Genomic DNA, 25,506 nt, shown 5'->3' with positions numbered 1-25,506 from the left:
ACCGTTTGTCTATTGTTGTGACCTAGATGGAGATCAGAATACATTTTATGACCAATTTATGCAGAAATCCAGGTATTTCCAAAGGGTCACATACTTTTTCTTGACACTGTATATAGTGCATTCCTTTTGACCAGAGCCCTGTGGGATATTAAGGAAACAGAGCCCTGGTCAAAAGTAGTGCGCTATAAAGGGAATAGGGGACTATTTGGAACGGATCCCTAATGTTACGTTATTACCCCCATGATGCCCAGGCTACTGCAGATGCATGAGGAGATGGAGGCGTTTGAGTCGTCCGAGGACTCCCCTGCAGTACCTGGAGAAACTGTGATGAAGAAGGGGATTAGAACCGGTACCCCCTGGAGGATGAACAAGAGGTTCAAGGTCTGTCTGTCTGTCAGTAACCTCAACTCTCTTTCTATCAACTCAGTTCATTCAGAAGTCCTATACAGATTTCTCCTTATTCATTTCCTGAATTTACTGACTTCACAACCGAATTGCCACAATCGTAGTGTGTGTTCTCAGTAAATGCTTTATTTACACTAACCCTGTGTGTATACTCAATTCTATGTTAATGACCCTGTTGGTTGAGCTGTAGGGCAGTGTTTTGTCCTGTAAAACAGTATATCTAGAGGGTTTTGTCTGGTGTGTGTTTGCAGGTTCTCTCTAATGTGAGGAAAAAGGCAACCATGGTTTCCAGCTGCTCAATTTTGGAGGCTGCTCAGAGGCGGCGAAACAACAGCGAGACAAAATGTTGCCCACAGGGCCATTGGGTTGGTCAACCTTTCACTCATGGACACACACACTCACGGACAACATCACTCATGGACACAAAACACACATACATGGCTAAACTCGGCAACGGCAAAAAGACAGGATGTTGCATAGGGATTTCTCTGGCTAATATCAATATCCATGGCAGTGCTGATTTTGATGTCACTGTTTTTAGTTGCAGGTGTGACTCCCCCTGTGCCACTTTTAAAGCACCGTACCATGCAACAGGTACTGCTGATCTGTGTTTAACACAACACACACACACCACACACACACACACACACACACACACACACACAGAGTATATTTCATGTGTAATTTCTTCTGCTGTTTCCTTACAGGAGAAAATACCCTTAGTCAACGAGAATGAAGTGTCTGAAATGAGCAAGCCTCCATCTCCAGAAAGACCCTGGCTGCAGCATCTGGCCTGTCCACATGTATGGCCTCCACCCAGGTTGCCCAGTCAGCCCCATTCTCTCCACCTCCATCTGATCAATATACCAGACCGCCAACAGTAGCCACCCCACCTACATCAGCCGTGCCCAGTAAGGCATCTAAATCTCCCCCTAGCAGTGTGGCCTCCAGCTCCATGGACCACCCTGTCCAGTCCAGGGCCACCTCTTCCCCCAGACACGTCACCCTGGTCCTGCCTGAGGGTCCCGCCACCCCAGCCTCCACCTCCGCTCAGCCCAGTACCAGACACATCCCTAAACCCACCAATGTGGCTGCAGTCCCCGTTCCCATCCACCTGACCTCCCTCTGTGTTCTTACTACCCTGGAGGAAGACGGAGAGGAGGAAGACGGAGAGGAGGAGGTCGAGGAGAAAAAGGAGGTGCATATTCCAGTATCGTCCTCCCTCAAGACGCTCTCCTCTCTGACGCTGACCCCCGAGATGGCCCTCCATGCCACCCTGGTGCCCTCGCGCCAACAGAGCAGGCATGGGCAGCTGGAGGAGTGTCAGCCAGCTATCCCCAGCTACCAGCAGGAGGAGTGTCAGCCAGCTAACCCTAGCTACCAGCAGGAGGAGTGTCAGCCAGCTAACCCCAGCTACCAGCAGGAGGAGTATCAGCCAGCTAACCCCAGCAACCAGCAGGAGGAGTGTCAGCCAGGTAACCCCAGCTACCAGCAGGAGGAATGTCAGCCAGCTAACCCTAGCTACCAGCAGGAGGAGTGTCAGCCAGCTAACCCCAGCTACCAACCTTACCAGGAGAGCCCGTCCAGGGGGAAGAGTGACCGAGACCAGGGGGGGACTGGTAGTGGTGCCGCTGGAGGAGTGASGGAGTCGGAGTGGACCCAGAGAGAGGCTGCTGGAATGGGCAGCATTGGAAGTCGGTGGAAGSGGAATTTTGCTGGGCTTGGCTSTCTTGGTCCCGGAGGGCAGAGGAGGGAAGAAGATGCCCCATGCAGCAGCACTGCCCTCAGGTCCCCTACACTGATCGACCTGGCCCCACCACGGCTGCTGGGGGCCTGGACCGAGAACATTGCCACTGTGCTGACACCCATAGGAGGGGGTGGGGGAGGCCTGGYCTGGAGATCTGGAGGTCTGCCCACCGCCCAGAGAACCAGCCCGACTCTCTGCTCTCAGTTAATCGCCCCCCCGTCCATCCCGCCGTTATCCGACCCTCTGAGCCAGAGCCCTCTGACGCGCTCCCCCCTGCCGCACCTCGGCTCACGGGCCACCGACACACCTTCTCCAGACCTGGAAACCTGGACCCTAGATAGTTCCCTCTTCCTTGGTGGCATGCTGTGTGAGTCCAACCCTCCAGATCTACGTGTAGGCCAAACCAGCGGTGGCAGCAACACTGACAGGCACACACCCAGAGATCAGGAGGAGGCCAGCTCAGCAGAGCCACTCACCACACTCAACTCCTGGCTCAGCAGTGACAATCTCCCCACCGGAGCTGGCTCAGACTCTGGACAGTGTCCCTCCTCTCAGAGATCGACATGTCACCACTCCCAGCGGACTGGTCTTCTCCCCCCTTCACCCCCATCTCCTCCTCCAACCCCCTCACCCCCAGCTCCTCCCCTACCAAAGCAGGCAAAGCTAGGCAAGGAGAGACCCAGGGTCGTGGAGACACCTCATTCCCCGTATCACAGACGCAACAGAGACCGCAGAGATTATTATGGGAAGATGTAGCAAAAATATATKTTTTTTGGCAGCCTATTTTGTCAAGTTCATTGCCTTTTACTTGGGAAATTATCGGATTAGGTTATAAGGATTAATTCAAATMTTTATTTRATCAAATAATTTAGTTAAGATGAATTATGTTTTTTTTATTGATAAAATAGAACAGGGCCTCTAAAGCGGAACTAATTTAATGAGGGGTTTTGTTTCAGTGAAAGCAGAGGAATGTTTTGACCGCAGGACCGTTCCCAAACTTTGGTATGTGCATTCATTCTCGGGAATTAATTTTTTATAATAAACTGTTCCCAACCTGAATAACTTCATATCATTTACGTAAATTGAATAAGCACAATTAATGAAAAGTATMCTAACTACTTTTTGTCGCGTACTGCATGCATAACGTTACTTTGATACTGGCTTGGCTTGTTGAATATACACTTSCTAAATATTGTCACATGCTAAAGCAAGCCAACATAAACATTGCATAAAGCGAGTTGGCTACGTTTTCTATTTACCATTTTCATAACATTAGTTTGTTCACTAACCTCTGAAATATGCGCTGTAAAATAATGGCATTTGCTAGAAATACCAAGTATTCCCGAAAACAACCTCCTTACATATCCCCAACAACCTCAAGTTGCTGCTAGTGGTCGGCTCATATAGAMGGTGTGTGATTATGCGGTTAGGACCGCGGCGTCTAACACGTTTTAACAGATCTGTGTCCAGACTGAGTCTCGTACTTTAACGTGGCTGATTTAGTGACTCGCTGACTCCATCCAACCAGTGTCAGAGTAAGCGAACAGAGACGTTGCCATTATATGACTTGTGCTTCTGTCAAGTGATGGCAAGCAGATGATGCCTGTACTATAAGACAGCAATGTGCATGATCCTAGATATACCAACTTTCGTGTTTGTAGTTCATTCACACGACAAGGGAAATATGACAACCTGGTTGCTCCTCAGCCCTCTAGGTGGCTGGTGCTGGCCTGGTGATAGTCTGCCATGGAGAGAGATGGGAGTAATGTTACATTATCTCTCCAGGTGGCTGGTGCTGCCTGGTGATAGTCTGCCATGGAGAGAGATGGGAGTAAATGTTACATTATCTCTCCAGGTGGCTGGTGCTGGCCTGGTGATAGTCTGCCATGGAGAGAGATGGGAGTAATGTTACATTATCTCTCCAGGTGGCTGGTGCTGGCCTGGTGATAGTCTGCCATGGAGAGAGATGGGAGTAATGTTACATTATCTCTCCAGGTGGCTGGTGCTGGCCTGGTGATAGTCTCCATGGAGAGAGATGGGAGTAATGTTACATTATCTCTCCAGGTGGCTGGTGCTGGCCTGGTGATAGTCTGCCATGGAGAAGAGATGGGAGTAATGTTACATTATCTCTCCAGGTGGCTGGTGCTGGCCTGGTGATAGTCTGCCATGGAGAGAGATGGGAGTAATGTTACATTATCTCTCCAGGTGGCTGGTGCTGGCCTGGTGATAGTCTGCCATGGAGAGAGATGGGAGTAATGTTACATTATCTCTCCAGGTGGCTGGTGCTGGCCTGGTGATAGTCTGCCATGGAGAGAGATTGGAGTAATGTTACATTATCTCTCCAGGTGGCTGGTGCTGGCTGGTGATAGTCTGCCATGGAGAGAGATGGGAGTAATGTTACATTATCTCTCCAGGTGGCTGGTGCTGGCCTGGTGATAGTCTGCCATGGAGAGAGATGCAGTTGATGGGGATCTGCTGGACTGTCCCTGGGTACCAGTGTGTATCAGTGGGTCTCAGCTCCTGGCCAAGACCTGGTTTGGGGACACAGCGTACCGCATCCTGCTCACGGACCTGCACTCTGTGTGGGAGGAGGAGATGGACACCAGGGCCATCCAGGACAGAGCTCAGGCAAGGAGGACACACACATATATGTACACACACACACACAAACTAAAGTACATTTCAACAGCCTTTGAAAAAATGTCCTCTCTGTCATAACAGGAGCTGAACAGGCGATTGCGGGCTCCCGTCCACGCCTTCTTCTCTCACATGTGTGAGGTAGCTCACCCCTGTCTGTCTGGACGGGTGGAGGACGGGGGTGCGCTTCAGTTCTCCCTCAACCACCACGGCGGTGACATCAACCTGAAGTTGAAGAGTGAGCTGGCTGGGGTGCCTTTCTACTGGGAATTCCGCTGCACCCCTGCCCCTGTGGTTATGGTACGATCCATAGACTTAACTGAACACCAACTCTGTACTCAACTTTCACTGAACTTTTATGTGTGTTTGTGTGTTTTTATGCAAGCCCGTGTGTGTGTGTGTGTGTGTGTGTGTGTGTGTGTGTGTGTGCTCGCTCGCTCCGTGACTAATGGTTGTGTAATGTATATTGGTGTGTTCTATCAGGTGTGCAGTCAGCTTGTGCGCCCCCTGCTGTTGATGAGCAGGTTACTGCAGAGACAGGTGGGCCAACTGGGAGCTCTGCTGGCCAGGAAAGACACTGAGCTCCAAGACTACAGAGACAATGGGGCAGTGCTGAGCAGAGGTAGGCTCTACAAAAATACACTCATTAAACACAACATACACACCTGTTCCTCTCATTGGTGTGTCTGTTTTGCAGAGCGATTGCAGACAGAGTTGTTTGAGGAACAAAGCTACAGAGAGAACTTCCTGACACAGGTAAGTTTCATAGTCGTAATCTAAGGCATACTGAGCATACATAGTTAGGAGGAATATATTACTGGGAAAGAGGAAGCCTGGCAAGAGCCGCCTTTGAATACTCAGCTTAGTAATAAGTAAGCCACAATAAACCAGGTTTCTGCTGCAATATTTTGTGTGTGTGTGTCTCTCTGGGCGTGGCCTTCCATTAACAAGGTTATTATTGACATCTACTTTTCTACTTATTGGATGTTTGTCTGTCCTTGTTTTATCCAGTGATCACTGACAGAGTAGTGTGTCCACACCTTTCTAAATGACCGTAGTTATTTTTATAATGAAGTTCTGATTTAACCTTTATCTAAACCTGAACGACAATTGTGTGTTCAGGCTTTAAAGGAAATGCTTTGTTTGCACAAGGCGTTCATTGTGCTCAGTTGCATGGCACCCTGGGTCGACCAGTGAGGACTGGGTTCTTGCTCAGCCGACTGGTGGATGTAGTTTGTTCTGTTCTAGGGGCATTGTAGCCATGAGGTGGGAGGTGCTGGGTTAGGCTGGATTGTGGTTAAGTACATTTCCCGTTGGGTTAAAGCCAGGTAAAGAGGCTTGGAGGACACGATGCGCTCGTGTATCTCCATATTAGCCTCGGTGGCCTCTTCAGGGGAGAAGGGGCTGATAAACCTCTTACTGCTGCCGCCCTCGGTCATCACCTTGGCACGAGGGCGGCACAGTTACCGTATGACCACGTAACTGACGATCATGGTTGAAGACCGTCATGGAAATGAAATAACTGTCATTAACCTATAAAACATTATGGAAGGAACAGCTGACTGAAGACGGGACGGATGGGCATTCYTTGAGTCTGTTTCTACGGTTACATGGACTCTATAACGCAAGGAGACTTTGTTGCCCCTTGCTGTAGCAAACAAGGCTTTGGTTGCCTAGGTAACGGCCCACTTCCTGCAGCACGTGCATGAGTGGAGGAGAGAAGAAAATGTGCGTTTTTAAAATCAAAAAAGAACTAAAACATTTTGCTATTCAAACGATTATAACGCTGACCGCGGTCATTATGCTGACCAATAACCGTCATCCAAAATTCCATGACGTCACAGCTCTACTTTGCACTTATGATGGGTCCGCTCAGGGAAATCAACTTTCTCTTAGACGATTGTCGTGCACTCCGTCATCCAGATTATATAGATTTACGCTCCTCTTGTGCGTAGTCTCCTGGGTCGCCTGGTGAGGGCTGGGTCCTTGCTCCTACCCCCCCAAAATGCTACCCTCCCTGGTTATTGGTCATTTTAAGAGGTTAGCATGTTTTTGGAGGGTATAATTTTGCCTCTAACGTTCTGTTATTATCCACGATTATGCGCAATCATGGACAATCATGGTAGCATCAACATTATTGTAGAAGTGTTTAAACATTCTATTCTTATTTCCAATAAATGTGACTCCAAAATGACACTATGTTATTCAACATTCAGTTCCTACATTCAGTTCCTATTCTSAACAAACTGCAAAGGCATCYAACAAGTTTGTAAAGTCACAAGCTTGATGTAGTCATTGTGTGCTAGGAATATGTGAACAAATACTAAACGTTGACTACTTTAATACACTATAGATGCATTTTTCCCAAATACTTATGACACCTTRAAATGGAGGGACTAGATACACAAAGTGCTTTCATTTCTAATCTAAACGGTAAAACGTGTATGGAAATACCACCAAATAAAAGGTGACTTTGTGTCCTGTCGCCTCAGAGGAAACATGCTGGGAGAGAGTAGAAAGTTGTAGCTGTCTAAATAAATACGGCGGAGAGTGTATGTGCAGTCAGGTCCAAAATGATTGGCCCCATTGATAAAGAGGAACAAAAAAGACTATAAAATATGCAAATTTAGATCATTTGTTTGTCCAAAATAGTGCTTTATTGTAAGAATTTACCTTGAATACTTCCTATTTATGCTGAAAATAAATTGGCTGAATTGCTCTTGTGTTTAACAGTAGTAGAGGGATCCATGCAGTTGATGTGTGTGTTTGTTTGGTGCCCTGGTAGTTTAATGAGCCTGTGTTTTAGTTAGTGTGTTGAGTGTGTTTCAGTGTGAGTGTGTGGTAGGATGTGGAATTTCTCAGTCGCTGCTTCATTGACCCCCATCTCTGACCTGTGTGTATGTGTTGGCATTTCGAAGTGTCCTGGGGAATGTAGAGATGGAGTTTTGTCTGAACTCTGCAGTGTGAAACAGGGGGCAGGCAGGGTCCACTCTCCCTCCCTCCTGTCCCGTACGGAGGGTAGTGGGTACTTGTCCTCCTTCCTGACCCCGTCGAGGCCCTCTACCTTGGGCTCAGACCTTACTGTAGTAAGCCTCCCTGGAGGTTTGGGGAAATGCTCATCTGGACATGGCCCATAAAGAGAATGGCAATGCATGCAGGGGAACGTGGCCTTTCCTCTCAGATTCCTCTCAGATCAAAGTACACACACCTCACACCCTTCTCCCGGCCACGGCAAATTCCACTGAGCGCCGATAGGCCGCCACGGACCAAAGTCCAAACTGAAATTAAGTGTCTGGAAAAATTTCACTGCGAAGTGTCAAGGCAACACGCACACTGGAGAGGGAGGTGGCGTCTGTGGCCAGCCATTCCTTTGGGCTCATGGCCTAACCAGTAGACAGATGGGTGGAGGAGGTGGCGTCCGTGGCCAGCCATTCCTTTGGGCTCATGGCCTAACCAGTAGACAGATGGGTGGAGGAGGTGGCGCGAGGCGAGGAGCCGTGGCATGTGTGMGTAGTATTTATCTATAGGAGGTGGTGTCTCTGTTTGCGTTTCCCCCTCTGGGAAGACTCTGTGTACCTTTTGTGTCCGTCTGTCTCTCCTGGTGTCTTGCTGTTCGTCTTCCCTCGTAAGTCGGCTCTGTTTTAGCCTCCAGCTTTCTGCTCGTAGGGCTATACTGGGATCTGTTTTAGCCTCCAGCCTTCAGCTCGGCAATACTGGATCTGTTTTAGCCTCTAGCTTTCTGCTCGTAGGGCAATACTGGGATCTGTTTTAGCCTCTAGCTTTCTGCTCGTAGGGCAATACTGGGAATCTGTTTTAGCCTTCAGCTCTGTAGGGCAATACTGGGATCTGTTTTAGCCTCTAGCTTTCTGCTCGTAGGGCAATACTGGGATCTGTTTAGCCTCTAGCTTTCTGCTCGTAGGACAATACTGGGATCTGTTTTAGCTCTAGCTTTCTGCTCGTAGGGCAATACTGGGATCTGTTTTAGCTCCAGCTCGTAGGGCTATACTGGGATCTGTTTAGCCTTCAGCTCGTAGGGCAATACTGGGTCTGTTTTAGCCTCTAGCTTTCTGCTCGTGGGCAATACTGGGATCTGTTTTAGCTCTAGCTTTCTGCTCGTAGGGCTATACTGGGATCTGTTTTAGCTTTCAGCTCGTAGGGCAATACTGGATCTGTTTTAGCCTCTGCTTTCTGCTCGTAGGGCAATACTGGGATCTGTTTTAGCCTCCAGCTTTCAGCTCGTAGGGCAATACTAGGATCTGTTTTAGCCTCCAGCTCGTAGGGCTATACTGGGATCTGTTTTAGCCTTCAGCTCGTAGGGCAATACTGGGATCTGTTTTAGCCTCCAGCCTTCAGCTCGTAGGGCTATACTGGGTCTGTTTTAGCCTCAGCCTTCAGCTCGTAGGGCTATACTGGGATCTGTTTTAGCCTCCAGCTTTCAGCTCGTAGGGCTATACTGGGATCTGTTTCAGCCTCCAGCCTTCAGCTCGTAGGGTTATACTGGGATCTGTTTTAGCCTCCAGCTTTCAGCTCGTAGGGCTATACTGGGATCTGTTTTAGCCTCCAGCTCGTAGTGCTATACTGGGATCTGTTTTAGCCTCCAGCCTTCAGCTCGTAGGGCTATACTGGGATCTGTTTTAGCCTCCAGCCTTCAGCTCGTAGGGCTATACTGGGATCTGTTTTAGCCTTCAGCTCGTAGGGCTATACTGGGATCTGTTTTTAGCCTCCAGCCTTCAGCTCGTAGGGCTATACTGGGATCTGTTTTAGCCTCCAGCTTCAGCTCGTAGGGCAATACTGGGATCTGTTTTTAGCCTTCAGCTCGTAGGGCAATACTGGGATCTGTTTTAGCCTTCAGCGGTAGGGCAATACTGGGATCTGTTTTAGCCTCCAGCCTTCAGCTCGTAGGGCAATACTGGGATCTGTTTTTAGCCTTCAGCTCGTAGGACTATACTGGGATCTGTTTTAGCTCCCAGCCTTCAGCTCGTAGGGCTGTACTGGGATCTGTTTTAGCCTCCAGCCTTCAGCTCGTAGGGCAATACTGGGATCTGTTTTAGCCTTCAGCTCGTAGGGCTATACAAGCACTGAGATGCAGCAGTCTAAGGTACTTCATCTCAGTGCTTGAGGTGTCACTACAGACACCCTGGTTCGAATCCAGGCTGTATCCGCTCGTAGGTCTATAGTAGGATCTGTTTTAGCCTCCAGCTCGTAGGTCTATACTAGGATCTGTTTTAGCCTCCAGCCTTCAGCTCGTAGGTTTTACTAGGATCTGTTTTAGCCTCCAGCCTTCAGCTCGTAGGTCTATACTGGGATCTGTTTTAGCCTCCAGCCTTCAGCTCGTAGGTTTTACTAGGATCTGTTTTTAGCCTCCAGCCTTCAGCTCGTAGGTCTATACTAGGATCTGTTTTAGCCTCCAGCCTTCAGCTCGTAGGTTTATACTAGGATCTGTTTTATCCTCTAGCTCGTAGATCTATACTAGGATATGTTTTAGCCTCCAGCCTTCAGCTCGTAGGTCTATACTAGGATCTGTTTTATCCTCCAGCCTTCAACTCGTAGGTCTATACTAGGATCTGTTTAGCCTCCAGCCTTCAGCTCGTAGGTCTATACTAGGATCTGTTTTAGCCTCCAGCCTTCAGCTCGTAGTCTATACTAGGATCTGTTTTAGCCTCCAGCCTTCAGCTCGTAGGTTTATACTAGGATCTGTTTTATCCTCTAGCTCGTAGATCTATACTAGGATATGTTTTAGCCTCCAGCCTTCAACTCGTAGGTCTATACTAGGATCTGTTTCAGCCTCCAGCCTTCGGCTCGTAAGACTATACTGGGAACCAGGCCCAGATAATGCCCCCTTCACCTCCGCTCACCTCAGTCAACACGACACCTACCTTTTGATGGTGACTCTTACTCAATGGCTACTGAAAGATGCCTTTATCTGTGGGCAACACATTTAGAATGACATATCTGGCCTTCAAGTGGTGAGCAGGGTTATTTTTGGAGAATGATTTTCCTGCAAATGAAAGGGGGGAGAAAGGAAGGACTTATGTTTGTTAACAACCTGGGTTCAAATAGCATTTGAAATCTTTCAAATACTTGCACTCTGCTTGCCTGGCACAAAGGGACCAATGGAATGGTCCCAAAGTGCAACCGCTGCCCATCCGGGCAGGCTCAAGGAACCGCTCAAAGTATTTCAAATACTATTTGAACCCAGGTGTTGTTTGTACCTTCCTTCACTCAACCCCCCCCCCCCCCTCTCATTCCACCACCACTGGGGATTTTCTATTGCCATCCTCTTCCACTGTAGAGTAGACCTCCTGGAAAGGAGGATTAGAGAGGTGTGCAGGTGAAAGGAGGGGAAAGAGACAGACGGGGGAAGAGAAAGTCAACCCAGGTACGTTTCTAGCTTTCCATTGGAGCCCCTCATCACCCCACAAACACCCCACCCACCACAGGTCAACATTGACATGGAGGTTGGAATTAGACTACCCATCCACTGTCTCGCACACACACACACACACACACACACACACACACACACACACACACCCCGTGTCCTGGGTTCATCTGGAATCTAGATGCCCATTTCTGATGTGAAGGTGGAGGGGCCCACCTTCTGTCCTTCCTTTAGATCACACTAATCTCCTTCTGGGCTTTCGTCGTTTTCACTTGTTTTTGACCCGTTTTGTCACCTGCTTTTGACCCGTTTTGTCACCTGCTTTTGCCCCGTTTTGTCACCTGCTTTTGACCCGTTTTGGGGGTGTTTTGTCACCGCTTGTGGATCTGGCCTGGCAAGGGGCATGTCTGTTTGTCCACACTGGACCGGGTAATGACGCATGGTTTTGGTTTCAGAGGGGAGGGTGTGTCGTTGAGTGTTCCTTTTCGTGTGTGTGGGACCAGTATGCGTGTGCTTCTGTGTGTGTGTGTGTGTGTGTGTGTGTGCTTCTGTGTGTGTGTGACCAGTCCGCAGCAGTGACGCATGCCTTGGGGTTTTGGTGCTGAGTGGAGAAAAACATTGTGACTGAGTGAAAGAGGGGAGGGACATGTTCCCTGTGGTCTACCTCACGCTCTATACCCCACACCCCTCCCCCCCATGCTGGATAGGAACAGGCGGGTCAGATCAGGGGAGGGGGAGTGGAGCGTTTACAGTAGCCCCCTAACACTGAGTTAACATGCTAGTCCATCTGTAGMGCTGTGGATTTGGTTCTCCATGGGGGTCTATGGGTTGGTGGTCGGGAGAAGTCTGGAAGCAGGGGATGTGGGGAGCTACTGCGGGTTTGAGGTTAGAATCTCCCCCCTGGTTATTCAGGGGCTCCATCCGCCGGAGGCTGTCATCACCTCTGGACTTCAGATCTGGCTCTGCTGCTCCTATGTCATCTCCCTTTATGTAGATGTCATATATTTTCTGTCTTCATTGAACAGAGAGAGAGAGGATGGCCGTGGGGAAAGCTTGAGAGAGTTTGTGTCAAAGGGCAGCAGGCCCTATTTAAACCTATGCAGACAGTGTAGACCTGTGTGTTGGAGGCTGTAGCAATTAGCTCGGACCAGCCACCTGTGTGAACTGTCATACAGCTCCTGTCTAGACAGCCACCTGTGGTGAACTGTCATACAGCTCCTGTCTAGATCGCCACCTGTGTGAAACTGTTATAAAGCTCCTGTCTAGATCAGCCACCTGTGTGAACTGTCATACGCTCCTGTCTAGATCAGCCACCTGTGTGAACTGTCATATCAGCTCCTGTCTAGATCAGCCACCTGGTGTGAACTGTCATACAGCTCCTGTCTAGATCAGCACCTGTGTGAACTGTCATACAAGCTCCTGTCTAGACCAGTCACCTGTGTGAACTGTCATACAGTCTGTCTAGACCAGCCACCTGTGAACTGTCATACAGCTCCTGTCTAGATCAGCCACCTGTGTGAACTGTCATACAGCTCCTGTTCTAGATCAGCCACCTGCTGTGAACTGTCATACAGCTCCTGTCTTAGACCAGCCACCTGTGTGAACTGTCTATACAGCTCCTGTCTAGACCAAGCCACCTGTGTGAACTGTCAACAGCTCCTGTCTAGATCAGTCACCTGTGTGAACTGTCATCATAGCTCCTGTCTAGACCAGCCACCTGTGTGAACTGTCATACAGCTCCTGTCTAGTTCAGTCACCTGTGTGAACTGTCATACAGCTCTTGTCTAGATCAGCCACCTGTGTGAACTGTTATACCAGCGTCCTGTCTAGATCAGTCACCTGTGTGAACTGTCATACAGCTCTGTCTAGATCAGCCACCTGTGTGAACTGTCATACAGCTCTGTCTAGACGCAGTCACCTGTGTGAACTGTCATACAGCTCCTGTCTAGACCCAGTCCACTGTGGTGAACTGTCATACAGCTCCTGTCTAAGACAGTTTCACCCTGTGTGAACTGTCATACAGCTCCTGTCTAGACCAGTCACTCTTGTGTGAACTGTCCATACAGGCTCCTGTCTAGACCAGTCACCTGTGTGAAACTGTCCATACTAGTCTCTCGTGTGAACTGTCATACAGCTCTCTGTCTAGATCAGTCATCTGTGTGAACTGTCATACAGCTTCCTGTCTAACCAGTCACCTGTGTGAACTGTCATACAGCTTCTGTCTAGATCAGCACCTGTGTGAACTGTCATATCAGCGTCCTGTCTAGATCAGCCACCTGTGTGAACTGTCATACAGCTCCCTGTCTAGACAGTGCCTCTGTGTGATGTCACACAGCTCTGTCTAGAAGCCCACCTGTGTTGAACTGTCATACAGCTCCTGTCTAGATTCAGCCACCTGTGTGAACTGTCATACAGCTCCTGTCTAGATCAGCCACGCTGGTGTGAACTGTCATACAGCTTCCTGTGTGATGTCATACAGCTCCTTGCTCTAGCAGTCAGTCATGCTGTGTGAACTGTCATACAGCTCCTGTCTAGACCGTCACTGTGTGAACTGTCATACAGCTCCTTCTCGATAAGCCACTGTGTGAACATGTCATATCAGCTTCCTGTCTAGAGTCAGTCAAGCATTGATAGATAGATAGAGGCTGTTTAGAGATCAGTGGCTGAGCTGATGCAATGGTTCTATGCTCTGGTCATCCTCTCTTGCGTTCTCTCCATGTCTTTCTCTCGTTCCCTCTCTCTCCCTCTCTTCTTCCCCTCTCTCTTGCTCCCTCCCCCCCCCGCTCTCCTCTCCTCTCCCCTCTCTCCCCTCTCTCTGCTTTCCCCCCCCACGCCCCACTCCTTGTCCTCCTCTATCTCTCTCCATCCCTCTTCTGTGTGGTAAATCATTGACAGCGGTCTTCTAAACAGGAGTGGGCCTTATCACACACGGCTGAGGAATTCTGCTCTGTGTGACTGTAGGTGGGGCTCCTATAAACTAACAGCAATACAGTCAGTTGGACACGCTCCTGTTGTCCTGTTCTACCAGACACAGTCAGTTGGACCGGCTCCTGTTGCCCTGTTCTACAGACCAGTCCAGTTGGACAGCTCCTGTTGCCCCTGTTCTACCAGACACGTCAGTTGGACCGGCTCCTGTTGCCTGTTCATCCAGACGCAGTCAGTTGGACCGGCTCCTGTTTGCCTCTGTTCTACAGACAGTCAGTTGGACCGGCTCCTGTTGTCCTGTTCTACCAGACTCAGTCAGTTGGACCGGCTCCTGTTTGCTGTTCTACCAGACACAGTCAGTTGGACGCGGCTCCTGTTGCCCTGTTCTCGAGACAGTCAGTTGACGGCTCTGTTTGCCTGTTCTACAGACAGTCAGTTGGACCGGCTCTGTTGCCCTGTTCTACCAGACAGTCAGTTGGACCGGCTCCTGTTGCCCTGTTCTACCAAGACAGTCAGTCAGTTGGACCGGCTTCTGTTGGCCTGTTCTACCAGACCAGTCAGTTGGACCGGCTCCTGTTGCCCTGTTCTACCAGACACAGTCAGTTGGACGGGCTCTGTTGCCCTGTTCTACCAGACACAGTCAGTTTGGACCGGCTCCTGTTGCCCTGTTCTACCAGACACAGTCAGTTGGACCGGCCTCCTGTTGCCCTGTTCTACAGACAGTCAGTTGGACCCGGCTCCTGTTGCCCTGTTCTACCAGACACAGTCAGTTTGGACCGGCTCCTGTTGCCTGTTTCTAGCCGACAGTCAGTTGGACCGGCTCCTGTTGTCCTGTTCTACCAGACAGTCAGTTGGACCGGCTCCTGTTGCCTCCTGTTCTACAGACAGTCAGTTGGACCGGCTCCTGTTGCCCTGTTTCTACCAGACAGTCAGTTGGACCGGTCCTGTTGCCCTGTTCTAGCCAGACAGTCAGTTGGACCGGCTCCTGTTGTCCTGTTCTACCAGACACAGTCATTGGACCGGCTCCTGTTGCCCTGTTCTACCAGACAGTCAGTTGGACCGGCTCCTGTTGCCTGTTCTACCAGACAGTCAGTTGGACGGCTCTGTTGTCCTGTTCTACCAGACAGTAGTTGGACCGGCTCCTGTTGCCTCGTTCTACCAACCAGTCAGTTGGACCGGCTCCTGTTGTCCTGTTCTACCAGACTCAGTCAGTTGGACCGGCTCCTGTTGCCTGTTCTCCAGACACAGTCAGTTGGACCGGCTCCTGTTGCCTCTGTTCTACCAGACACAGTCAGTTGGACGGCTCCTGTTGCCCTGTTCTCCAGACAGTCAGTTGGACCGGCTCCTGTTGCCTCTGTTCTACCAGACTACAGTCGTTGGACGGCTCCTGTTGCCCTGTTCTACCAGACACAGTCAGTTGGACCGGCTCCTGTTGCCTGTTCTACCAGACACAGTCAGTTGGACCGGCTCCTGTTGCCCTGTTCTACCAGACCAGTCAGTTGGACGGCTCCTGTTGCCTGTTCTACCAGACTCAGTCAGTTGGACCGGCTCCTGTTGCCCTGTTCTACCAGACAGTCAGTTGGACCGGCTCCTGTTGCCTGTTCTACCTACAGACACAGTCAGCTGGACCGGCTCCTGTTTGCCCTGTTCTACCAGACAGTCAGTTTGCGACCGCGCTCTGTTGCCCTGTTCTACCAGACACAGTCAGTTGGACCGGCTCCTGTTGCCCTGCTAACCAGACTCAGTCAGTTGGACCGGCTCCTGTTGCCTTTCTTTCTTACGTCTACTGCCTCCGTCTACAGACAGTCAGTTGGACGCGGCTCCTGTTGCCCTGTTCTACCAGACACAGTCAGTGGACCGGCTCCTGTTGCCTGTTTCTACCAGCAAGTCAGTTGACCGCCGCTCCTGTGCCCCTGTTCTACCAGACAGTCAGTTGGACGGCTCCTGTTGCCCCTGTCTTTACCAGACATCAGTCAGTTGGACCGGCTCCTGTTTGCCTGTTCTACCAGACACGTCAGTTGGACCGGCTCCTGTTTGCCTGTTCTACCAGACACAGTCAGTTGGACGCGGCTTCCTGTTGCCCTGTTCTACCCAGACAGTCAGTTGGACCGGCTCCTGTTGCCCTGTCTACTGCAGACACAGTCGTTGGACGCGCTCTGTCCTGTTCTACCAGACACAGTCAGTTGGACCGGCTCTCTGTTGCCCTGTTCTACCAGACACAGTCAGTGGGACCGGCTCCTGTTGCCTCTGTTTCTACCAGACCAGTCAGTTGGACCGGTCTCTGTTGCCTCTGTTCTACCAGACTCAGTCTAGTTGGACCCGGCTCCTGTTGCCTCTGTTCTACCAGACAGTCGAGTTGGACCGGCTCCTGTTGCCCTGTTCTACCAGACACAGTCAGTGGACCGGCTCCTGTTCGCCCTGTTCTACCAGACAAGTCAGTTGGACCGGCTCTCTGTTGCCTCGCTGTTCTAACCAGACACAGTCAGTTTGGACCGGTCTCCTGTTGCCCTGTTCTACCAGACCAGTCAGTTGGACCGGCTCCTGTTGCCCTGTTCTACCACGACAGTCAGTTGGCCGGCTCCTGTGCTGCTCCGTCCTGTTGCGTTCTACCAGACAGTCAGTTGGACCGGCTCCTGTTGCCCTGTTCTATCAGACAGTCAGTTGGACGCGGCTCCTGTTGCCCTGTTCTACCAGACAGTCAGTTGGACCGGCTCCTGTTGCCCTGTTCTACCACCAGACAGTCAGTGGACCGGCTCCTGTTGCCTGTTCTACCAGACAGTCAGTTGGACCGGCTCCTGTTGCCCTGTTTACCTCCAGACTCAGTCAGTTGACCGGCTCCTGTTGCCTCTGTTCTACCCGTCGTCGTCCATGTCCTGACCAGACAGTCAGTTGGACCGGCTCCTGTTGCCCTGTTCTACCAGACACAGTCAGTTGGACGGTCTCCTGTTGCCTGTTCTACCAGACCAGTCAGTTGGACCGGCTCCTTGTTGCCCTGTTCTACCAGACACAGTCAGTTGGACGCGGCTCTGTTGCCCTGTTCTACCAGACACAGTCAGTTGGACGGCTCCTGTTGCCCTGTTTACCAGACACAGTCAGTTGGACCGGCTCCTGTTGCCTGTTCTACCAGACAAGTCAGTTGGACCGGCTCCTGTTGCCTGTTCTACCAGACACAGTCAGTTGGACCGGCTCCTGTTGCCCTGTTCTACCAGACACAGTCAGTTGGACCGGCTCCTGTTGCCCTGTTCTACCAGACACAGTCAGTTGGACCGGCTCCTGTTGCCCTGTTCTACCAGACACCAGTCAGTTGGACCGGCTCCTGTTGCCCTGTTCTACCACAGTAGACCGTCAGTCTTTCTAAGACAGTCAGTTGGACCGGCTCCTGTTGCCTGTTTCTACCAGAACAGTCAGTTGGACCGGCTCCTGTTGCCCTGTTCTACCAGACCAGTCAGTTGGACCGGCTCCTGTTGCCCTGTTCTACCAGACTCAGTCAGTTGGACCGGCTCCTGTTGCCCTGTTCTACCAGAGACAGTCAGTTGGACCGGCTCCTGTTGCCCTGTTCTACCAGACACAGTCAGTTGGACCGGCTCCTGTTGCCCTGTTCTACCAGACAGTCAGTTGGACCGGCTCCTGTTGCCCTGTTCTACCAGACAAGTCAGTTGGACCGGCTCCTGTTGCCCTGTTCTACCAGACTCAGTCAGTTGGACCGGCTCCTGTTGCCCTGTTCTACCAGACAGTCAGTTGGACCGGCTCCTGTTGCCCTGTTCTACCAGACACAGTCAGCTGGACCGGCTCCTGTTGCCCTGTTCTACCAGACAGTCAGTTGGACCGGCTCCTGTTGCCCTGTTCTACCAGACAGTCAGTTGGACCGGCTCCTGTTGCCCTGTTCTACCAGACACAGTCAGTTGGACCGGCTCCTGTTGCCCTGTTCTACCAGACTCAGTCAGTTGGACCGGCTCCTGTTGCCTGTTCTACCAGACAGTCAGTTGGACCGGCTCCTGTTGCCCTGTTCTACCAGAACAGTCAGTTGGACCGGCTCCTGTTGCCCGTTCTACCAGACACAGTCAGTTGACCGGCTCCTGTTGCCCTGTTCTACCAGACAGTCAGTTGGACCGGCTCCTGTTGCCTGTTCTACCACGACACAGTCAGTTGGACCGGCTCCTGTTGCCCTGTTCACCAGACCAGTCAGTTGGACCGGCTCCTGTTGCCCTGTTCTACCAGACTCAGTCAGTTGGACCGGCTCCTGTTGCCCTGTTCTACCAGACAGTCAGTTGGACCGGCTCCTGTTGCCCTGTTCTACCAGACAGTCAGTTGGACGGCTCCTGTTGCCCTGTTCTACCAGATCAGTCAGTTGGACCGGCTCCTGTTGCCCTGTTCTACCAGACTCAGTCAGTTGGACCGGCTCCTGTTGCCCTGTCTACCAGACTCAGTCAGTTGGACCGGCTCCTGTTGCCCTTGTTCTACCAGAGACAGTCAGTTGGACCGGCTCCTGTTGCCCTGTTCTACCAGACACAGTCAGTTGGACCGGCTCCTGTTGCCCTGTTCTACCAGACAGTCAGTTGGACCGGCTCCTGTTGCCCTGTTCTACCTAGACAGTCAGTTGGACCGGTGCTGCCTGCGTCCTGTTGCCCTGTTATACTAGACAGTCAGTTGGACCGGCTCCTGTTGTCCTGTTCTACCAGACACAGTCAGTTGGACCAGCTCCTGTTGTCCTGTTCTACCAGACACAGTCAGTTGGACCAGCTCCTGTGGCTCACTGGCACAGCCTGGGTTAGATTACCCTGTTAGTTTGGTGGAGCGGCATGAGGTGATGGACTGGGTTTTGTAGTTTTTAGAGGGGTGTTGTTAAAGTATGAGCTGGGTTTGGTAGTTTTTAGAAGCACATTTTTGAGGGGATTATGTGGGTTTTGTAGTTTTAGGGGTTTATTTTTAAGGGAAGGGGGTTTTGTAGTTTTTTTGAGGTATATTTGTATGCTTCAGTTTGTTACGTAGGTATAACATACCTACAAACTTAGCCCTGATGAACCCCGATATACGATTTACCCCAAGTGAGTTTCTCGGGTTTGTGGCTAGTGCGTTTGCCTTCGGGGTCATGGTGACCCAGGTTCAACCCTTGCTAGGGATGATGCAATAGCTGGCGTTCACTGCTACAATACTGTCTAGAACTATTAGAGGGTATCGGTGACTCATATTCCTTTGGCCAATGCATGAACTCCTGGGGAAAAGTAATTTCACCTCCACTCTCTGGAAACCCTCGCGTTAATAATGCACGGGATAGGCCTCCCGGGTGGCGCAGTGGTCTAGGGCACTGCATTGCAGTGCTAGCTGCGCCACCAGAGTTCTGGGTTCGCGCCCAGGCTCTGTCCGCAGCCGGCCGCGACCAGAGAGTCCGTGGGGCCGACGCACAATTGGCATAGCGGTGTCCGGGTTAGGGAGGGTTTCGCCGGTAGGGATATCCTTGTCTCATCGCGCTCCAGCGACTCTGTGGCGGGCCGGGCGCAGTGTGCGCTAACCGAGGGGGGCGGGTGCACGGTGTTTCCTCCGACACATTGGTGCGGCTGGCTTCCGGGTTGGAGGCGCGCTGTGTTAAGAAGCAGTGCGGCTTGGTTGGGTTGTGCTTCGGAGGACGCATGGCTTTCGACCTTCGTCTTTCCCGAGCCCGTACGGGAGTTGTAGCGATGAGACCAAGATGTAATTACTAGCGATTGGATACCACGAAAAATTGGGGAGAAAAGGGGAGAAAATTTAAAATTAAATAAAAAATAATAATAATGCACGAGATACCTGGCAACCCTGTGGTTAATTACGCACGGGATACCTGGCAACCCTGCGGTTAGTAATGCACGGGATACCTGGCAACCCTGCGGTTAATTATGCACGGGATACCTGGCAACCCTGCGGTTAATAATGCACGGGATACCTGGCAACCCTGCGGTTAATAATGCACTGGATACCTGGCAACCCTGTGGTTAATTACGCACGGGATACCTGGCAACCCTGTGGTTAATAACTCACGTGATACCTGGCAACCCTATGGGTTGAATCGCACCTTGTGCTCGGGAGACCCCACTGCCCCCAGGCGCTCACAGCTGGACCAGTATCCCACAGCTGAGTGCTGACTTTCTTTGGTACCAGGTTGGGTTCAAAGGTGTCCGTCTCTGTCATTTGATTGGGCGATGTAATGACTGAAACAAACACACTTGAAGTGACTGGCTGCTGTCTGTCAGTGGATCCTGCTTGTTCACTGATGTTTTATTGACAGCAGGTGATAAAGCGGAGACTGGTTTATGTGCTGGACATACTCTTCATGGAACTTCATGCCCACTCCTCYCTCACTAGGGGGGTGGGGAGGGGGGCTTGTGTCCCCAGGGGGGAGGCCTCTGCCCAGGCCTCTGCCCAGGCATCTGGTGGTAATGGAGCCCTAGGCTCTGGGCTAGGCCTCCATAATCATTCCTAACTGATAAGTATGTGAAGTCCCTAATAACCATCCTGGACTGGAGGCCCACTGGTAGGCCAGGACCAGAGAAGGAGAGATCAACAGAGAGGGAAGGAGAGAAATAAAGAATTAGAGAGATGAGAGAAGATCTTTATAATATCCTTCTTTCCTCTTCTCTTCCCTAATAGAGAAAGGACAGAGCGAGTGGCTGCAGTCCAAACACGTTATTTTTACCCTCTCAGCCCTCATACCAGCCACTTTCCCTCGGGGGAATCCCCGTCAAAACCGGATGCAGTTTGATTGCCATCTTAAGTGGAGGTCCAGTTCACTAACGTTGCCCCCTCAGCCCTCGATTTAGCTCGAGAGAGTGAGTGAAGAACTTTGATCACCTTTGAGGTTGATATGACCCACAATTCAATGCAAACTGTCGTCATGTGTCAAATTCTGGTGGCCGCGAAGTGTCAAATTTAATCAACGTGTCAGACAAACTTACGATGCTAGCTTGGTGAAAAATATACTGTGGATGACATTGATTTTAGTGTTGACAAATTGGCTTAGTCTCGTAGTGAGGAGCCCATTAAACGTAGCTAGCTTCATAAACATATTTTGGGGAATTCTGAATTTTATTGGAATAAATGGCCATACTATAAAACTAGCTTGCCAGCTATGGGGGACTTTAGCTAGCTACCTGACAGGAGTGCTAGTGAGCTACGTTAGCTTGCTAGGTACATTAATAGCTTTAGGTTGGTTATTTTTTAAATCCACTTAAAGATTTCCACCTAGGACGTTGCCTCTCCGGTCGTCACTCTCCCTCGCTTGGGCAAGGGACATTTARGGTTCACTGGGATGTGACGATGTAAAACGTCATTCAAGGACTGAGGGGTTAGGGCCGAGGGTTGTCTACTTTGAGTTTGGACTGCAGCCAGTGTTTACATCACGTGTCTGAGGGTTGCTGGGATCTGTGTAGCGCTGGGCCGGCAGCCCATCCTGATGTCTTGTGGGACGCCACACTGGGCCGTCCAGAACCAGACCCGCCAGCTGAAGGGGCAGTGAGAGGGAGCTRGCCAGGCCACAATGGCCCTAATTACAGGCCCAGAGGCAGGGGAGAGCCCTGTGGAAACTGTGTGCAAGTGGAGGAGGGATGGAAGAAGGAGAAAAGGAGACATGAGGAAGGATCTTTCTCAATTCATCTTTCCTCGATCCCTTGCATCCTCTGCCTCCTCATCTAAACCATTGGAGAGGCTCTGAGGGGAGGGAACTTGGATAGTCAGTTCGATGTGTTCTTCATTGTTGCCTGTAATAGCCTGTGATCAGAGGTTGTCTTTCCTTATTCGCCATGTAGAATCTTGGACAGCTGTCGGTGATGGCTTTCTACATTTCTACCCTTCTGCCTCACCATGTCTGTTTCTAGGGACAGCATGGGGTTGATGTGTGTTTCTACCCTTCTACCTCACTATGTGTCTGTTTCTAGGGACAGCATGGGGTTGATGTGTGGTGACAGTTCTAGGCTGGTGTTTGTTGTATCTGAAATAGAACACAGTCTCTAGTGCGGTGTTGTTTCTGAAATTTAGGAACACGTCTCTAGGCGGTGTTGTTTTCTGATATAGAACACAGCCTCTAGGCCGCGCTGTTGTTTTCTGTAAATAGACCAGCCTGGCTAGGCTCCGCAAGACACTTGCTGTTGCGTGTTGTTTTCTGAAATAGACACGCCTTCTAGCCGGTGTTGTTTTTGAAATAGACACAAGGGTGCTCTAGGGCGGTGTTGTTTTCTGAAATATGAACACGAGCCATCTAGGCGGTGTTGTTTTCTGAAGTATTTATTTTTTATATCATTGAATTTTTTTTTTAATAATAAAATTTTTAAAAGAAGTATGTTTCTTGTATAGACAATAAATAGAAGCACACTCTCTAGGCCGGTGTTTGTTTTCTGAAATAGAACGACAGTGCTCTAGTCTGGTGTTGTTGTTTTTCTGAAATAGAACCCCTCTAGGCCGGGTGTTGTTTTCTCGATAGAACACAGCCTCTGGCCGGTGTGTTTTTCTTGAAATAGAACAACGTCCTCTAGCGGTGTTGTTTTCGAAATAGAACACAGCTTAGGCCGGTGTTGTTTTCTTGAAATAGAACACAGTGCTCTAAGGCCTGGTGTTGTTTTCTGAATAGAAACAGCTTCTAGGCGGTGTTGTTTTCCTGAAAATAGGAACAAGTCTCTAAGGCCGGTGTTTGTTTTCTGAATAGAAGACAGCATCTAGGCCGGTGTTGTTTTTTGAATAGAACACAGCCTCTAGGCCGGTGTGTTTTGATAGACAATTCAGCTGGGATATGGGGATTGGTCTGACCAACTTAATGGAACCCTGGTAGCAGACTGATGGGTTCCTCACTCTGATCTATAGTAAAAACACTGATGCTGGATCCTAAAGTACGCACTAGCCAACCACCCTAACCTAGTCAGTAGCCACTACATAACCCTAGTTCAGTTTAACCACTGACTAGCCCACACCTATAACCCTAACCCCAGTCAGTACACTGACCGCTACCCTAGTCCGACACCCTAGTCAGTAACCACTAGCCACACCTAGTCAGTATACCACTAGTCGTAGCCACTAACCCTAGTCAGTACACTAGCCTACGCTAGTTAGTAACCACTAGCCCTACACCCTAGTCAGTAGCCCTAACACCTAAGTCAGTAACATAACCCCGACACCCTAGTCAGTACCACTGACCCTAGCCGACACCCTAGCAGTAACCTACGCCTAGTAGTACACCACTGACCCCTAGCCAGTAACCACTGACCCCTAGCCAGTAACCACTGACCCTTAAGCCCCGACACCCTATGTCAGTAACCACTACCCTAGTCAGTAACCTGGACCCTAGCCCGACACCCTAGTCAGTAACCACTGACCCTAGCAGACCATGACCCTAGCCAGTAACACTGACCCCTAGCAGTAACACTGACCCTAGCAGTAACACTGACTAGCCCGACACCTAGTCAGTAACCACTAGACCCCTAGTCAGTAACCACTGACCCCTAGCCGACTGCACCCTAGTTAGTAACCACTGACCCTAGTCAGTAACCACTGACCCCTAGTCGTAACACCACTGACCTAGCCGACACCCTAGTCGTAACCAACTAGACACCTAGCCAGTCACACTGACCCTAGCAGTCAACTGACCCAGTCAGTAACCACTACCCTAGTCAGTACCAGAACCCCTAGCCAGTAAACCACTGACCCTTAGCCCGACACCCTAGTCAGTAACCACTGACCCTAGTCAGTAACCACTGACCCTAGCCAGTACCACTGGACCCCTAGCAGAACCTGACCTTAGCCGACCCTAGTCAGTAACCACTGACCTAGCCAAGTAACCACTGCACCAGTAACCCTACCCCGACCCTAGTCAGTAACCACTGACGCCTCCGCGACACCCTAGTCAGTAACAGCACTAGCCCGACACCATAGTCAGTAACCGACACCCTAGCCCGACACCCTAGTCAGTAACCACTACACCTAGTCAGTAACCACTACACTACACCTAGTCAGTCACCAGCTGACCCCTAGTAGTAACCACTGACCTAGTTAGAAACATACCCTAGCCCGACACCCTAGTCAGTAACCACTAACCCCTACCGTCAGTAACCACTGACCCTAGTAGACCACTGACCCCTAGTAGTAACCTAACCCTAGCCCGACACTAGTCAGTTAACCACTACCCCTAGTCAGTAACCACTGACCCCTAGCTCCTGTTGCCTGTTCTACCAGACTAAGATTCTCTGGTCTGATGAAACAAGATTGAACCTTTGGCCTGAATGCCAAGCGTCATGTCTGGAGGAACCAGGCACCGCTTATCATACCATGCCTTGTCCCTAAAACAGACAACTGGTGAGGTAGAGAAGTAGAAACAGGGAAAGAGGGATACTTAGTCAGTTATACAACTGAATGCCTTCAACTGAAATGCGGCTTCCGCATTTACCCAACCCTCTGAAACAGAGGTGCGGGGGGCTGCCTTAAATCGACATCCACGACTTCGGCGCCCGGGGAAAAGTGCCTTGCTCAGGGGCAGAATGACAGATTTTTACTTGTCAGCTCTAGGATTCGATCCAGCAACCTTTACGGTTACTGGCCCAACGCTCTAACACACATCAACACCATGCTTGTCCCTAAAACAGACCATAGTGAGGAGAAGGGTAGAAACACACATCAACCCATGCTGTCCTAGAAACAGACACATAGTGAGGTAGAAGGGTAGAAACACACATCAACCCCATGCTGTCCTAGAAAAGAACACATAGTGAGGTAGAAGGGTAGAAACACACATCAACCCATGCTGTCCTAGAAACAGACACATAGTGAGGTAGAAGGGTAGAAACACACATACCCATGCTGTCCTAGAAACAGACACATAGTGGGTAGAAGGTAGAAACACACATCAACCCATGCTGTCCCTAGAAACAGACCCATAGTTGAGGTAGAGGGGTAGAACACACATCAACCCCATGCTGTCCCTAAAAGAAAAGACACATAGTGAGGTAGAAGGGTAGAACACACATCACCACCATGCTGTCCTAAAAACAGACACATAGTGAGGTAGAAGGGTAGAAACACACATCAACCCATGCTGTCCTAGAACAGACACATAGTGAGGAGAAGGGTAGAAACACACATCAACCCCATGCTGTCCTAAAACAGACACCTAGTGAGGTAGAAGGGTAGAAACACACATCAACCCATGCTGTCCTAGAAACAGACACATAGTGAGGTAGAAGGTAGAAACACACATCAACCCATGCTGTCCCTAGAAACAGACATGTGAGGAGAAGGGTAGAAACACACATCAACCCATGCTGTCCTAGAAACAGACACATAGTGAGTAGAAGGGTAGAAACACACATCAACCCATGCTGTCCCTAGAAACAGACACATAGTGAGGTAGAAGGGTAAACACACATAACCCCATGCTGTCCCTAAACGACACATAGTGAGG

General features: G+C 50.4%; 1 protein-coding gene across 3 annotated transcripts in view; it reads left to right on the top strand.

The window, feature by feature from the left end:
* The first annotated feature begins 268 nt into the window (after window positions 1-268).
* Window positions 269-25,506, top strand: part of nhej1 (nonhomologous end-joining factor 1) — a 33,983-nt gene continuing 8,745 nt past the window's right edge. Inside the window, exons 1-6 of one of the 3 annotated variants that reach the window (XR_011476530.1) lie at window positions 269-381; window positions 657-770; window positions 953-999; window positions 1,113-2,980; window positions 3,109-3,154; window positions 3,868-4,549. Coding sequence is in view for 1 of the 3 variants with exons in the window: in XM_024140690.2 (XP_023996458.1) it covers window positions 4,598-4,780; window positions 4,874-5,089; window positions 5,273-5,411; window positions 5,487-5,545 (597 nt within the window). In the remaining 2 variants the exon portion in view is untranslated. The other 2 variants (XR_011476529.1, XM_024140690.2) reach the window with 2 other exon arrangements.

This window comes from Salvelinus sp. IW2-2015, unplaced genomic scaffold (assembly GCF_002910315.2).
Source record: "Salvelinus sp. IW2-2015 unplaced genomic scaffold, ASM291031v2 Un_scaffold2250, whole genome shotgun sequence".
Classification (NCBI taxonomy): domain Eukaryota; kingdom Metazoa; phylum Chordata; class Actinopteri; order Salmoniformes; family Salmonidae; genus Salvelinus; species Salvelinus sp. IW2-2015.
The sequence above is the reverse complement of the archived record's forward strand: the minus strand, read 5'-3'. Positions and strand labels throughout refer to the sequence as shown.